Genomic DNA, 17,823 nt, shown 5'->3' with positions numbered 1-17,823 from the left:
CCATTCTTCTCTGCAGATCCTCTCAAGCTCTGTCAGGTTGGATGGGGAGCGTCACTGCCCAGCTATTTTCAGGTCTCTCCAGAGATGTTCAAGTCCGGGCTAATGCTGGGCCACTCAAGGACATTTAGAGACTTGTCCTGAAGCCACTCCTGTGTTGTCTTGGCTGTGTGCTTTGGGTCGTTTTCCTGTTGGAAGGTGAACCTTCACCTCAGTCTGAGATCCTGAGCACTCTGGAGCAGATTTTCATCAAGGATCTCTCTGTACTTTGCTCCGTTCATCTTTCCCTCGACTCTGACTTGTCTCCCAGTCCCTGCTGCTGAAAAACATCCCCACAGCATGATGCTGCCATCACCATGTTTCACCGTAGGGATGGTGCCAGGTTTCCTCCAGACGTGACGCTTGGCATTCAGGCCAAAGAGTTTCATCAGATCAGAGAATCTTGTTTCTCATGGTCTGAGTCCTTTAGGTGCCTTTTGGCAAACTCCAAGCAGTCTATCATGTGCCTTTTATTGAGGAGTGGCTTCTGTCTGGCCACTCTACCATAAAGGCCTGATTGGTGGAGTGCTGCAGAGATGGTTGTCCTTATGGAAGGTTCTCCCATCTCCACAGAAGATCTCTGGAGCTCTGTCAGAGTGAACATTGGGTGGTCACTTCCCTAACAAAGGCACTTCTCACCCGATTGCTCAGTTTGGTCTAGGAAGAGTCTTGGTGGTTCCAAACTTCTTCCATTTAAGAATGACGCAGCCACTGTGTTCTTGGGAGCTTCAGTGCTGCAGAAATGTTTTGGTACCCTTCCCTAGATCTGTGCCTTGACACAATCCTGTTTCAGAGCTCTATGGACAATTCCTTCAACCTCATGGCTTGGTTTTTGCTCTGACAACTGTGGGACCTTATATAGACAGGTGTGTGCCTTTCCAAATCATGTCCAATCAATTTAATTGACCATAGATGGACTCCAATGAAGTTGTAGGAACATCTCAAGGATGATCAATGAAAACAGGATGCACCTGAGCTCAATTTCGAGTCTCATAGCAACGGGTCTGAATACTTATGTAAGTAAGGTATTTCAGTTTTTTATTTTTTATGCATTTGCAAAGAAAATGCAAAACCTGTTTTCGCTTTGTCATTATTGGGTATTGTGTGTCGATTGATGAGAAAAAATATATATTCTATATATTTTAGAATAAGGCTGTAAAGAAACAATGTGGAAAAAGTCAAGGTTTTTTTATGCCCGTTTTGCATGTTATTTTGGCATTAATATGTGTCACTTATCAGTTTGCAAACAATGTAAAGAAAATATATATGATTGAGTTATTAAGCTGCATACAAACATTTTTTTATTTCTTGAGTAAGGCAGCTCCAAAATGCAGGCGTTTCAGCCGAGCTCAGTGCTTTCTGTGGAGGTGGGGCAGCCAGCGGAAAATACTGAGCGTAGGAGTTGGTAATGTTCTCTAGTTGTGCCGTGATTGGCTCAGTGTTTTGTCACTCATGGGGACACTGCGTCACCGCAAAATCTACAGTGAGAGCTCTAAAATTCATAGAGTTACATTAGAAGTGCCCATCCATGAAGTCTCAAGGTCATTGGTCACAGATAAAATTACATCAAACCTCGTTATATCTACCGTAGCTTTGATTGGACTGATCATGTCAACATCATACTTTCAAAATCTGCAAGGGCTAGCAGTCTTCATCATGAATCAAGTCGACAATCTACTGGCAAATCCTTTTCAATCCTTATGAAGAGAAATTATAGATAAAATGTATCGGTGTTCATCGGCAATTGGACATAAACATTACAGAGCAAGTTGGAAATTTACAAATTCAACAATGAGTGGTTTTGAAGGATTCAGTGGCTAACTGCAAGCATTGCAAAGCAAGTGGAGTGGGTGTGTGTTCCAAGTTTGGGTTTAAGGGTCTCTTTTCCAAGCTTAGAAGGATAAACATTCAACATTGGCCATGCTGTCAATCCAGCATGACTTCTGACACATTCAAAACAACTGGAAACTCTGAACTAGGAAATCTCAGACTTCAGTGAGTTCAAGACAACTGGGAACTATGACAAAAATGAGCTCAGACTGGGAAAATAAGTCGGGAGCTCTGGACTCTTTCTAGAGCTCTGACCTGAAGATCGCTGACATCATGATTCGACCTTGTTTATTTCCGAGTTCTCAGTTGTCTTGAAAGCATCATAAATCCAGACAAAGTTTGTTGACAAAATATTCTACCGCATAAATGATTTAATATGCTAGGGAGATATGTATACTGTAGCTAATTAAGTAAAACTAAATGTATGTTGTGTAGTAAGCTGTTAGTAGCCCATGTGCCTTACCCTAATAATTTGATCCCTTTTCCCCTCATAATTTAGCCTACTGTTCTGACTTGGTGGTGCACATGTAGTCTATAACTTGTTTTAGTGAAATGTCATCATCGGAAATTGTAAGAGCTTTCATTGTCTGCTTATATACCCCTTTATTCTACGGTTCTGACTTGGTGTACAGGGAGAATACTGTAAGAATGGCCCATGTTCTGAATTCTGGCGCTGTACATTTCAAAAGTGCTGAACAAATAGTTATATTGACTACGTCCATGCTAGCTTATTCATTAATGTCTTAATCGAAATTACGAATTGCCTCATATTGTCACACTGGTATAAAGGATTTTGGAGACAGGCGCAGGAATACACAATAGGGGTTTTTAATACACCCAAAACAAACACTTATACAAAAACATTGGGCTGTACCCAAACAAAAGAGTGAGGGTAAACCTTGTTGAACGACACGGGATGATACCCGTAATACACAAAATATATAGCCCGCAGCATAACAGCTGCACCAACGCATAGGTACTCACACCACCAACTGACATGGGAACAATAACCGACAAAGACAGAGGGCACATATATAACATACTAATCAGGGGAAATGGGAACCAGGTGTGTGTAATCAGACAAGACAGTCCGGAGTTGATGATAATGAATCCCGTTCAGTGAAGCCTAGAAAGCCGGTGACTTGGACCTCCGGAACTGGTGAATAGAATGAGCATCAGTACCGGAGGGATCCGGACACATATAAGCTCGTCGTCCCCTTATGCCATAGTTTGTACATCTCAATTGTCAGTAGAAACCACATTTGTTTAAGCAAGTCAGCCATATCAGCTAGGTTTTTTAAAAAGGCAGTAAATGAGGCTGAATTAATTGTTAAGCTGCCAGACAAGGCTCCGCTGATAGCCAGGTGTAGCAGTGGTAAGGTGTTAGGACTGCTGTTGGGACTCTGCTGTTGGGACAGCTTTATGTAGGCCCTAACAGTTTGTGGGCACCATTTGTCACCGTTATAGTGCAATTAATGTATTGTTTAGTGTTATGTTGTGTAGTGGCGTTTCTGGCATGCATCAAAACACATTTTGGGGGGTTTGCCCAACCAAGATTTACATGTTAAAATTGCCACTGGTATCAACCCACATAAAATGTTGATGTCATGTTGTTGACAGTGTGCTCTTTAGACAGCTAAATGAGTGTGCCTGGTGGAACTGCTGAGGTTTCAGACGACCACAGCCCTCTAATTACAGGCTAATTATATAAACAGCTGTCTGCTAACACCCCTCTCTTTATAACACAAAGAAACACACACACACACACACACACACACACACACACACACACACACACACACACACACACACACACACACACACACACACACACACACACACACACACACACACACAGACACACACACACACACACACACACACACACACACACACACACACAAAGAGCAGTCATTATACTGCACAGTGTGTGTGTGTTCTTGCTGCCCTGGGGTGTGTGGGGCGATATCCAGTGCATCACACACATTGACAGCAGACTGAATGGTGTTGTTAAGAACAGAAGCTGTTCAGGCTGCGTGAGGAGCAGAGTGCTTGGCACATGGCACTGACATCTTTATGGTAGTCTTCTCACGTCTTACTGACAAGCCATGCAAATGATCTATGCGCCAATGTGTAGATCCACCTTTCTTCTGCTGTGTGTGTATGAATGCATGTGTTTGTGCGCACATGTGTGAATGAGAGGAGAGAGAGGGGTTGTGTTTTGTATGATTGAGCTTTAGTATGCACACCGTAGAGGGCCTTGTTCATTTCCCAGTGATTTTAAGAGAAGTACTGCCTCATCAAGGCTCTCTATAGAAACCTGTATCTGTTATTCACCATGACATTTAGGTGTTCAGCATTACATTTAATAGATGCCAGGATGAAAGGGTGCCCGCAGTGATCTCTGCAGGAGTCAGTCAGAGCTACTTTGGAGGACTATTGAGTGGTTTCACCTGAGCTGAACACAATAGGCTGGTAAATAGTCAGCGCTAGGATAGGCTACGCTAGCCGTGGTAAAAAGGCACCTCTCAGGCTGGTTACGCTAGGCTAGTCTAAATGATGTAGCATACGAGGCACCTCTATGAGCTCACAACTCCCAGAGGGGAACAGCTGTCTCCCTCCTCACTTTTAGACTCCACAGCCTGTTCCTTCTCCAGGGGCTTCCATGACACCTGCTTACCGCAGGCTCAGACTCCATACTTTACTCTGCTGTGGAAGGAGAACAGTCATTTCCCACATATATTGGTTTCTAGAGGTGTTTGGTTCACTGAAGGCGACTGGTGACCTTTTCTATCTGTGTCTAAAACACTACTGCCTCTAGATAGCCTACAGAGAAATGAATAGCCTGAGTGGTTTCTGTCAAGGTCAAACTTAAGAGACATTTTGTGATGTATGTAGTAGAGGTCGACCGATTAATCGGAATGGCCGATTAATTAGGGCCGATTTCAAGTTTTCATAACAATCGGTAACCGGTATTTTTGGCCACCGATTTGCCGTTTAAAAAAAATATATGTTTTTACACTTTTATTTAACTAGGCAAGTCAGATTAAGAACACATTCTTATTTTCAATGACGGCCTAGGAACGGGGGTTAACTGCCTTGTTCTGGGGGGATTCGGGGATTCGTTTTTGCAACCTTCCGGTTACTAGTCCAACGCTGTAACCACCTGCCTTACATTGCACTCCACGAGGAGCCTGCATGGCAGGCTGACTACCTGTTACACGAGGGCAGCAAGAAGCCAAGGTAAGTTGCTAGCTAGCATTAAACTTATCTTATAAAAAACTATCAATCTTAACATAATCACTAGTTAACTACACATGGTTGATGATATTACTAGTTTATCTAACATGTCCTGCGTTGCATATAATCGATGCGGTGCCTGTTAATTTCTCATCGAATCACACCCTACTTCAACAAACGGGTGATGATTTAACAAGCGCATTTGCGAAAAAAGCACTGTCGTTGCACCAATGTACCTAACCATAAACATCAATGCCTTTCTTTAAAATCAATACACAAGTATATATTTTTAAACCTGCATATTTAGTTAATATTGCCTGGTAACATGAAATTGTGTGACTTCTCTTGCGTTCATTGCACGCAGAGTCAGGGTATATGCAACAGTTTGGGCCGCCTGGCTCGTTGCGAACTAATTTGCCAGAATTTTACGTAATTATGACATAACATTGAAGGTTGTGCAATGTAACAGGAATATTTAGACTTAGGGATGCCACCCGTTAGATAAAATACCGAAAGGTTCCGTATTTCACTGAAAGAAAAAACGTTTTGTTTTCGAGATGATAGTTTCCGGATTCAACCATATGAATGACCTAAGGCTCGTATTTCTGTGTGTTTATTATATTATAATTAAGTCTATGATTTGATAGAGCAGTCTGACTGAGCGGTGGTAGGCACCAGCAGGCTCGTAAGCATTCATTCAAACAGCACTTTCGTGCGTTTTGCCAGCAGCTCTTCGCAATGCATTGCGCTGGTTATGACTTCAAGCCTATCAACTCCCAAGATTAGGCTGGTGTAACCGATGTGAAATGGCTAGCTAGTTAGCGGGGTGCGCGCTAATAGTGTTTGTTTCAAACGTCACTCGAGACTTGGAGTAGTTGTTCCCCTTGCTCTGCATGGGTAACGCTGCTTCGAGGGTGGCTGTTGTCGATGTGTTCCTGGTTCGAGCCCAGGTAGGAGCGAGGAGAAGGATGGAAGCTATACTGTTACACTGGCAATACTAAAGTGCCTATAAGAACATCCAATAGCCAAAGGTATATGAAATACAAATCGTATAGCGAGAAATAGTCCTATAATTCCTATAATAACTACAACCTAAAACTTCTTACCTGGGAATATTGAAGACTCATGTTAAAAGGAACCACCAGCTTTCATATGTTCCCATGTTCTGAGCAAGGCACTTAAACGTTAGCTTTCTTACATGGCACATATTGCACTTTTACTTTCTTCTCCAACACTTTGTTTTTGCATTATTTAAACCAAATTGAACATGTTTCATAATTTATTTGAGGCTAAATTGATTTTATTGATGTATTATATTAAGTTAAAATAAGTGTTCATTCAGTATTGTTGTAGTTGTCATTATTACAAATAAAGGAAAAAAATCGGCAGATTAATCGGTAGCGGCTTTTTTGGTCCTCCAATAATCAGTATCGGCGTTGAAAAATCATAATCGGTCGACCTCTAGTATGTAGATATGCCTGCAGGTTCCCTTGCACATATTGTAATGTTCATGCATGTTCTGTATTTCTCTGATACTGTGGATAGTGTGTGTCTGCCTTTGCTTCAGCATGTTTATTTGCATGCATTTGTCTAAGTCCAGGTTGTCTCTCTGCTACAGTACTACTGCTGCTGCTGTTACCTTAGTATAACTGCTGCTGCTGTTACCTCAGTACAATTGCTGCTGCTGTTACCTCAGTACTACTGCTGCTGTGTTACCTCAGTACTACTGTTGCTCTTACCTCAGTACTACTGCTGCTGTGTTACCTCAGTATAACTGCTGCTGCTGTTACCTCAGTACAATTGCTGCTGCTGTTACCTCAGTACTACTGCTGCTGTGTTACCTCAGTAATACTGCTGCTGTTACCTCAGTACTACTGCTGCTGTTACCTCAGTACTACTGCTGCTGCTGTTAGCTCAGTACCACTGCTGCCGTGTTACCTCAGCACAACTTCTGCTGCTTTTACCTCAGTACTACTACTGCTGCTGTCACAACTTCCGCCGAAGTCGGCTCCCCTCCTTGATCGGGCGGCGTTCAGCGGTCGACGTCACCGATCTTCTAGCCATCGCCGCTCAATTTTTCATTGTTCCATTTGTTTTGTCTTGTTCCCCGCACACCTGGTTTACATTCCCTAATCACACTGCATATATATATATTCCTCTGTTCCCCCCATGTCTTTGTGTGGAATTGTTTTGTTACATGTTTAATGTTACGTGCCAGACTGACTCTCTGCTCTCCTGCACCTGACTTCTTACCAGTAGCGCACAACCTTGACTGCTGCTGTGTTACCTCAGTACTACTGCTGCTGTTACCTCAGTACTACTGTTGCTGCTGTTACCTCAATACTACTGCTGCTGCTGTTACCTCAGTACTACTGCTGCTGCTGTTACCTCAGTACCACTGCTGCTGCTGTTACCTCAGTACTACTGCTGCTGCTGTTACCTCAGTACTACTGCTGCTGTTCCCTCAGTACCACTGCTGCTGCTGTTAGCTCAGTAGCACTGCTGCCGTGTTACCTCAGCACTACTTCTTCTGCTGTTACCTCAGTACTACTGCTGCTGTTACCTCAGTACCACTGCTGCTGCTGTTAGCTCAGTAGCACTGCTGCCGTGTTACCTCAGCACTACTTCTTCTGCTGTTACCTCAGTACTACTACTGCTGCTGTTACCTCAGTACTACTGCTGCTGCTGTTACCTCAGTACTACTGCTGCTGCTGTTACCTCAGTACTGCTGCTGCTATTACCTCAGTACTACTGCTGCTGTTACCTCAGTACTACTGCTGCTGTGTTACCTCAGTACCGCTGCTGCTGTGTTTCCTCAGTACTTCTGCTGCTGCTGTTACCTCAGTACTGCTGCTGCTGCTGTTACCTCAGTACCTCTGCTGCTGCTGTTACCTCAGTACCACTGCTCCTGTGTTACCTCAGTACAGCTGCTGCTGTGTTACCTCAGTTCTGATGCTGCTGCTGTTACCTCAGTACCGCTGCTGCTGTGTTACCTCAGTATACCTGCTGCTGCTTTTACGTCAGTACTACTGCTGCTGCTGTTACCTCAGTTCCGCAGCTGCTGTGTTACCTCAGTACTTCTGCTGCTATTACCTCAGTATATCTGCTGCTTCTGTTACGTCTGTACTACTGCTGCTGCTGTTACCTCAGTACCACTGCTGCAGCTGTTACCTCATTACCGCTAAGGGGGTTTTCTTAGTACTACTGCAATGTGTTACCTCGGAACCACTGTTGCTGTGTTATCTTAGTACTACTGCTGCTGCTGTTACCTCAGTACCACTGTTGCTGTGTTATCTTAGTACTACTGCTGCTGCTGTTACCTCAGCACTACTGCTGCTGTGTTACCTCAGTACCACTGCTGCTGTGTTACCTCAGTACCACTGCTGCTGTGTTACCTCAGTACCACTGCTGCTGTGTTACCTCAGTACCACTGCTGCTGTGTTATCTTAGTACTGCTGCTGCTGCTGTTACCTCAGCACTACTGCTGCTGTGTTACCTCAGTACCACTGCAGCACTGACTGTCACTCTCTGTCCATATCTCCTGTCCTCCCTTTCTCCTTCTCCTCTCCTCCACCCATCCCCCCATCCTCCTCACTTGTCAGGCGTGTCATGATAGCGCAGAGTGAGTGGGATGAGAAATGGCCTCATCCCACTAGAGAGAGATACTCCACACTGATCTCATCACTAGAGGACTGAACGCTGTAGTGACCTCCTCATACACCGCATTGATTTACACACACACACACACACACACACACACACACACACACACACACACACACACACACACACACACACACACACACACACACACACACACACACACACACACACACACACACACACACACACACACACACGGCACGCTCATGACACACACACACACACACACGGCACGCTCATGACACACACACACGGCTGTGTCATCCTTCACCAGCCCTGGGCCATAGAGAGGACACTCACCTGCTATTGTAGTGCACCTAACTGAAGACCTACTTTACCATCCTCCTCCTGGAAGTGGGTTATATGAAGGTCACACACTCAACAGCCCAACATGTAGAGGTGAAGTTTATAGGATGCAGTCTCTTCAGTCCTTAAGGGTCCTTACACAGTCCTCCAGTCCTCAAGGGTCAGCCCTGGTATCTTGTCCCCAATCAAGTTTCCATCAGGAATCACACTGAAAGAAGATCGTATCTGTGTGCTGCTCATAGTAAGGTATGCTGTTTTAATGTTAGGTGAATGTTCAGTGACATTGTAAGTGAATCTACCTGCCCTCCATGTCTATCTACTGAAGTACGTGGCAGATTATTGTCCTTATCTGGTGTGTGTGTGAGTGCGGCTTTGTGTGTGTAAGAGTGAGAAAAAGAGAGAGTGAAAAAGTGGCGGATAGGGCGAGGGAGAGAGTTAGAAAGAGGGAGATTGGACAAATGAGTTCAGAGAAAGTGCTGACACCAGTGTTCTGCTTGCATTCTGTTTGTTTGTCCCATCATGCAACAGCGCAGTGTAAATACACAGTAATTACTGGCCACAGCTCATATTGTTTTAATTCAATCCGATGACAGCTGTTGGCACCATCACATTTAGCCCATGTTGTGGGCCAGACAGCTTCTTTTTTTTTCATGTGTCACGAGCAATGACGCAGGGTCACAGGCGGGTCACGTGGTGCTAGTGATGGGCATCTGCTCTGGGAGGAGGGCAGACGGCTGACATTATTATTCACTGGGCTGTCAAAGTACAGAGCACCCAGGATGGCATGGAGGAAAAAAAATATTCTGCCCTGCGCTACCGGCAGCTACAGACAGGGGGAGCCGGTGGACTTTAGAATCCCACAGACTCATGGGAAGAGGGATCTCATTGTGATAGGTCCACACCGCCGGAGCCTGCTTCCTTTGTTGCCTCCCAACTGTCGCACCCCCCCCTTCCCTCTCTCCTCCTCTCTCTCACTCACACACACACTCTCTCTTTCTCTCTCTCGTTCTTTCTCCTGCCTCATCTCTCCTTCCTCTCCCATCCGCGGAATGAAATGAACAGCACCAGGAGAGGTGGTGTGGATCAGACAGATAGACACAGTGAGTGGGACTAGGGGAGAGGGGGTTGTTCACTGCTGTACTGACTGTGAGCCTGGAAGAGGCTGCTGCTGGCTGGGCTCTTTGTGGAGATATACGTACCTGTGGAGAACGGACACTGACACAGCTGGCTGCCAATAACACTCAACTGTGAGACCCGCCGTGCAAGAGGTGCATTTTACTGTGTGTCGTCGGTGAATTTAGGTATGTGTGTGGGGGGGAAGAGGTATCGTGTGTGTGTGTGTGTGTGTGTGTGTGTGTGTTTTTGCATTGAATGATGTATGTATCAGTCTGTTTTTTACTGTGTGGATTAACATGGAATAGCTTCTTTTCTCATGCTGATGTCAATTGGCTGGTTGGGTTGTTTTGTTTCCTTGGTAGAACAGGATTTTATTTCTGACCCCATTCAGGCGTAGTCTTTGATTATAAATTCATGTTTAGGCAATTCATTTGTACAATGTTGGTGCGGTGCGAGAGAGAGGGAGAAAGGGGAATGCAGTAGTTAAAACATTCCTCCGACGTTGTCGGCAGATAAACTTGTTCTTCAAAAGTAGGTTATTCATGAATTCATCGGACCTCTCGACGCTCATTATAAAACGCTCTCTGGCTGACAGATTGAGATTGCGTTGAGTCTGTCAGTGCGCATGCTCTCCAACAGAAGGAACGTTTGAATGTCGTTGCCTTGGGGTCTGAAAGATGAGATAGAGGACCTAAGCATTGCCAGGCGTTGGGCCAAATCACTGTCTTTTAGTGTCTGCTGAAGGTTAGGGGCACATTTCTTCTCTGGTTCCCTCTTAGAATTATCAATGGAAATGGCGAGTCCATTCAATCATCCTGTTTCAGTGGGAATTCCATTGGTTTGAGGAGGTGTGCCCTCTTGGTTGGCTTGAGATGAAGGATATTTCAAGAGGATATTGTAGGCACAGGAGGCTGTTGAGGGGAGGACGGCTCATAATAACATCTGGAACGGAGCGAATGGAATGGCGTCAAACACATGGAAATACTCTGCTCCAGCCATTACCACAAGCCTGTCCTCCCCAATTAAAGTGGCACCGATCTCCTGTGGTTGCAGGCTGTGTGTGTGGAGTCTGTGTATGTCAACACTGTATATGGTGTACATGGGATGGTACAAGAGTGGAATATATATGGTCAGACAGACAGGCAGAGCGAGACAGGCAGACAGGCAGACAGATAGACACAGTGAGTGGTAGTAGTACAAATGTGGAGTATCGATGAGGCTTGTGTCCATTCCAGGTCTCTCTCTCTCTCTCTCTCTCTCTCTCTCTCTCTCTCTCTCTCTCTCTCTCTCTCTCCCTGGAGCTTTGCCGTTGCCTCCCTCTCTCCTTCCCCTTCGACCCCTCCCTCGTTCCCTCCCTCCATCCTGCTGAGGAGGCACATTTAGAGTGGGCGAGCTTTAGCCCATTCATAATTGCAATGGGGGGAGGAGTGAAAAAGGAGGGAGGGGGAGAGAAAGACCCCCCAGAGACCTCATTACGTATTTATGTCTAGATGTGTAGACATTTCTCTCAACACATGTTTGCCTCATTCACCAATTAACACCCTCACTCCCAATCCAAGGGCTGTGTTGACAGATGTTGAACCGATAGAGCCGTGCTTCTGTATCTGCATTGCTTGCTCTCTGGGGGTTTAGGCTGGGTTTCTGTAGAAGTACTTTGTGACAACTGCTGATGTAAAAAGGGCTTTATAAATAAATGTGATTGATTGATTGATTGATTGATTGATTGATTGATTGATTGATTGATTGATAGAGCTCACACTGGTCCATGCTTTGGTGTTTGTTTGCATAATATGCAAATATTGTCTATTGTGACATCATGGGTTTGACTGTTGAGTTTTTCCAGACCACAGGAAAAACGTACGGCTGGTCACGTGATCGGGACAAACTCCTGGCCCTGACCATGACACCTGCTCTTAGGCCTTACCGAGTTGTTATTGGTCTTTTCCTCCAGGGGGCGTCATAGACAAGGACCTGCGTCACTACCTCAACCTGCGCTTCCAGAAGGCCTCAGTGGACCACGAGCTCCAGCAGATCATTAGAGACAACCTCTACCTCCGCACCATACCCTGTGAGTAACACCCCCCCCCCCCCCCGACCCAGTCCCCATTTCTTACCTGGTGTCCCTCTCGCCCTCTCACAGGGAGATATTCTTCATCCACCCCAGCCTACCTGTCCAATAACACACGGAATCTTCTATGTTTCCTGGCCAGGCCACCTGGAAAAACTAGCTATGAGATATTCACAGATCTGGTTCAAATCTCACTTTCCAAATTTGGGAATACGTCAAATACATACACAACCAGTAGATTCCTTCCAATCGTTGAAATACATTGGCACTTGAATCTTCTGTCTTCATTCCCAGCCTCCACTTCTTCTCCAGCAGCTACTGACTCTCTGTTGGTCTGGCTGGGTTCAGTAATGGATGATCTATCTTCATGATTTGGCTGGAGGGTTGAACCTGGCCTCCAGCAGCCGTCTGTCTCAGCGGAGGGTGGTCTCAAATTGAACCTTGGCAGCGCCATTCTGTAATCAGCACCTGAATCTCAGCAGGCACCATAGTTAAGGCCTATTTATTCTAAAACCGTGCCAGTTTTAGTCTTCCACCTCAGTTGACTATCTAGCTAGCCCTCCAGCACTGCATTTGGAGAGCAATGGTCTAATAATGGAATGTGTGTATGTGTGTAGCAGTGCTCCTACACAGCATTTAGACTGAAACAGTCAAAAGAGATTCAATACTTAGTCATGTTTGTTATGTTTCATTGGCAACAATGCATATACAGTTGAAGTCGGAAGTTTACATACACTTAGGTTGGAACCATTAAAACTCGTTTTTCAACCACTCCACAAATTTTGGCAAGTCAGTTAGGACATCTACTTTGTGCATGACACAAGTAATTTTTCCAACAATTGTTTACAGACAGATTATTTCACTGTACCACAATTCCAGTGGGTCAGAAGTTTACATACACTAAGTTGACTGCCTTTAAACAGCTTGGAAAATTCCAGAAAATAATGTCATGGCTTTAGAAGCTTCTGATAGGGCAATTTACATAATTTAGTCAATTGGTTGTGTACCTGGGGATGTATTTCAAGGCCTACCTTCCAGCTCAGTGCCTCTTTGCTTGACATCATGGGAAAATCAAAAGAAATCAGCCAAGACCTCAGGAAAGAATTGTAGACTTCCACAAGTCTGGTTCATCCTTGGGAGCACTTTCCAAATACCTGAAGGTACCACGTTCATCTGTACAAACAATAGTACGCAAGTATAAACACCATGGGACCACGCACCGTCATAAAGCTCAGGAAGGAGATGCGTTCTGTCTCCTAGAGTTGAATGTACATTGGTGCGAAAAGTGTAAATCAATCCCAGAACAACAGCAAAGGACCTTGTGAAGATACTGGAGGAAACAGGTACAAAAGTATCTATATCCACAGTAAAACAAGTCCTATATCAACATAACCTGAAAGGCCACTCAGCAAGGAAGAAGCCACTGCTCCAAAGCCGCCATAAAAAAGCCAGACTACGGTTTGCAACTGCACATAGTGACAAAGATCGTACTTTTTGTAGAAATGTCCTCTGGTCTGATGAAACAAAAATAGAACTGTTGGGCCATAATGACCATCATTATGTTTGGAGGAAAAAGGGGGAGGCTTGCAACCCGAAGAACACCATCCCAACCATGAAGCGCGGGGGTGACAGCATCATGTTGTGGGGGTGCTTTGCTGCAGGCAGGACTGGTGCACTTCACAAAATAGATGGCATCATGAGGTAGGAAAATTATGTGGATATATTAAAGCAACATCTCAAGACATCAGTCAGGAAGTTAAAGCTTGGTCGCAAATGGGTCTTCCAAATGGACAATGACTCCAAGCATACTTCAAAAGTTGTGGCAAAATAGCTTAAGGACAAGAAAGTCAAGGTATTACAGTGGCCATCACAAAGCCCTGACCTCAGTCCTATAGAGAATTTATTGGCAGAACTGAAAAGCATGTGTGAGCAAGGAGGCCTACAAACCTGACTCAGTTACACCAGCTCTGTCAGGAGGAATGGGCCAAAATTCACCCAACTTATTGTGGGAAGCTTGTGGAAGGCTACCTGAAACGTTTGACCCAAGTTAAACAATTTAAAGGCAATGCTACCAAATACTAATTGAGTGTATGTAAACTTCTGACCCACTGGGAATGTGATGAAAGAAAAAATATCTTAAAGAAATCCTTCTCTCTATTATTCTGACATTTCACATTCTTAAAATAAAGTGGTGATTTTAACTGACCTAAGACAGGGTATTTTTACTAGGGTTAAATGTCAGGAATTGTGAACAACTGAGTTTAAATATATTTAGCTACGGTGTATGTAAACTTCCCACTTCTACTGTAGATGAGTATTCTGTAGACACTGCATAAGGTGTCTCATCAAGGTTCTTGTCTCTCATGATGTTATGGAGGAGATTATGTTTAATCCATAACATCACATTTGATTTGTGACATAGACATGTTTAGCAGATGTTATTGCGGGTGTATCGAAATGCTTGTGTTTCTAGTTCAAACAGTGCAGTTATATCTAACAAGTAATGTCTAACAATTGCACAACAATACACACAATACACACACATTTAAAGTAAAATTGCTGACGAGCAATGTCGGAGCACCATAGACTAAAATAGAGTAGAATAGAATAGAATACAGTATATACATACTGAATGAGATGAGTAGTGCAAAATATGTAAACATTATTAAAGTGACTAGTGTTCCAATTATTAGTGGCCAGTGATTTGAAGTCTATGTATGTATATCGGGCAGCAGTCTCTAATGTGCTAGTGATGGCTATTTAACAGTCTGATGGCCTTGTGATAGAAGCTGTTTTTCAGTCTCTCGGTGCCAGCTTTGATACACCTGTACTGACCTCGTCTTCTGGATGATAGCGGGTTGAACAGGCAGTGGCTCGGGTGGTTGTTGTCCTTGATGATCTTTTTGGCCTTCCTGTGACATCGGGTGCTGTAGGTGTCCTGGAGGTCAGGTAGTGCACCCCCAGTGATGCGTTGGGCAAACCGCACCACCCTCTGGAGAGCCCTGCGGTTGCGGGCGCTGCAGTTACCGTACCAGGCGGTGATACAGCCCAACAGGATGCTCTCAATTGTGCATCTGTAAAAGTTTGGGAGTGTTTTAAGTGCCAAGCCAAATTTATTCAGCCTCCTGAGGTTGAAGTGGCGCTGTTGGGTGGACCATTTCAGTTTGTCAGTGATGTGTGTTCACTCGTTTAATGGTCCTCATGATATTTATCTGTACAACATTTGCTCTCAAAAATGTCATCTTCGGTGATATTAACTGGAAGTGTGTATGTGTGTGTGTGCGTGCATGCATCCTCATGCATTTTTGTGTGTGTGAGTCTGCGTGTGTGTGGGTAGGCTTGTGTGTGGGGGTCTGCATGTGTGTCGGTCTGCTTGTGTGTGTGGGCACATCTGTGCATGTGTGCGTTCATAATGTATTACCCTAGCCATGCCTTTCCAGCCCATCTGTCTGTATCCATAATGGAGAGACATTCTTCAAGACACGTCAGGGAGATTTCATTAGGCACATTTTGCCTCTCCTCTGTGGACAGGGAAATGAGAGGTACAAGAAGGCCTATTTGTTAGAGGCGGGCACCAGTGTTATTCTCCCATAACTCCATGAGGTGGGTTTGTGGAGGGAGGGAGGGAGGGAGGGAGGGAGGGAGGGAGGGAGGGAGGGAGGGAGGGAGGGAGGGAGGGAGGGAGGGAGGGAGGGAGGGGGAGGGGGAATGAAAGAGAGAGCGCTGGCAGTGGATGATCAGAGGCAGTGTGAGTCATTATTCCCGCAGCACAGGAGCTGCATGGCCTTGGACTTCCATTGACTGGAGCGTGTGGTGCTAGGAGAGAGAGAGAGAGAGAGAGATGGACAGATGAGAGACAGCGGAAGGACAGGCCCAGTGGAAGTGGGTGGGGGAGTGTGGGAAAGGAGAGAAAAGAGCGATGACGCACCTCATGGGATGAGAGTGAGAGACCAAGAGACCTGTTACTAACAACCTCACCCAAACTTGTAAAAATAGACAAGATCCTGCAACCATGGAGAGGTAAATACCTGTCTATTTATGGAAAAATTGCCCTGATTAACTCCTTAGTCATATCTCAGTTTACTCACTTACTTATGGCGCTGCCTACTCCTGATGATTCGTTTTTCAAATCATATGAGCAAAAAAGTATTCACTTTATCTGGGACGCTAAACCAGACAAAATAAAACGAGCCTATCTATATAATGAATATGAATTGGGTGGGTTGAGATTATTAAATATGAAAGCACTAAACCTCTCTCTAAAAGCTTCACGAATTCAAAAGTTTTATTTGAACCCTAAATGGTTCTCATGTAGATTAATAAGAAAAGCTCATCCATTGTTTAAAAATGGCCTTTTTGCCTTTGTGCAGATTGCCATGTCTCATTTTCGATTAATTGAAAATGATACTTTTTTCAAAGTATCTGTCTTTTTCAAACAAGCATTGCAGAGCTGGCTACAATTTCAATTTCATCCCCCTGAAAAGATAGAACAAATATTACAACAAATATTATGGCTGAACTCAAATGTGCTGGTTGATCAAATACCTGTATTTATGGGAAAGATGTTTGAAAAGGGTATTTTGTTCTTAAATTATATTGTAAATTGTAATGGTAGAGTTATGTCCTTCATGTAGTTATCAGAATTGTACAGGAAGGTGTGCTCAATCCAAGAGTACAACCAATTGATTACAGCATTGCCCCAAAAATGGAGGAGGTGGGTGGCAGCGGGAGGAGGTAGGGAACTGGTCTGGTCTGTCTGCCCACTATAAAGGATCAAAACTGGCGGAAGAATAAAAATAGCATAAATAGGAAAGTATACCAGTTTCATTTGAGGACCAGGATGTTGACAACTGTGCCATACAGTTTGCAAAATAGTTGAGAAAAGATTGTTGATGTACCGATTCCATGGTACAGGGTGTATCAGTTGATGTATAAAACAACGCAAGATTCAAGACTTCGTGCTTTTCAGCTAAAATTATTATATAGAATTCTTGCCACCAACAAAATGTTGAATATTTGGGGCATAAAATCATCGAAGCTCTGCAGATTTTGTTGTGAGGATACAGAATCAATAGATCATTTATTTTGGTATTGCCCTCAGGTAACCAGCCTGTTTCTGGTCTCAGGGTCAGGAATGGCTGAAAATGCATAGCATTGATCTAAAATTGACCCTAAGAAAAGTACTGTTAGGAGATCTGGAGAGACCGGGTTTCACAAGACTGTGATCATGAAAAAGGAAACTATGACATATATTTTATATCACTATCATGCACACGCACCCTCACACATAAGGATGGCTCTGTTGCGCAAAGACTGATACATGTTTGATAGTGTCTTGATGCTGTATTGTTTGTCCTTCATGTTCTACTACTTAATGTTACATCTTCCTTGTGTTTTTGTAATAAATAATTATTTAAAAAATATATTTAAAAAAAAAACAACCTCACCCATACGCATACAGTGCCTTGCAAAAGTATTCATCCCCCATGGCGTTTTTCCTATTTTGTTGCATTACAACCTGGAATTTACATGTATTTTTATTTGGAATTCATGTAATGGACATA

General features: G+C 44.2%; 1 protein-coding gene across 1 annotated transcript in view; it reads left to right on the top strand.

The window, feature by feature from the left end:
• Positions 1-17,823, top strand: part of LOC145850357 (membrane-associated guanylate kinase, WW and PDZ domain-containing protein 2) — a 184,672-nt gene that overhangs the window by 56,076 nt on the left and 110,773 nt on the right. The window contains exon 2 of the mRNA XM_045722163.2: positions 12,143-12,259. Within this exon, the coding sequence (XP_045578119.2) occupies positions 12,143-12,259 (117 nt within the window). The remainder of the gene's footprint in view (positions 1-12,142; positions 12,260-17,823) is intronic.

The sequence above is a fragment of the Salmo salar genome, chromosome 07, assembly GCF_965601325.2.
Source record: "Salmo salar chromosome 07, fSalSal1, whole genome shotgun sequence".
In the NCBI taxonomy this organism is placed as follows: Eukaryota; Metazoa; Chordata; class Actinopteri; order Salmoniformes; family Salmonidae; genus Salmo; species Salmo salar.
The sequence above is the reverse complement of the archived record's forward strand: the minus strand, read 5'-3'. Positions and strand labels throughout refer to the sequence as shown.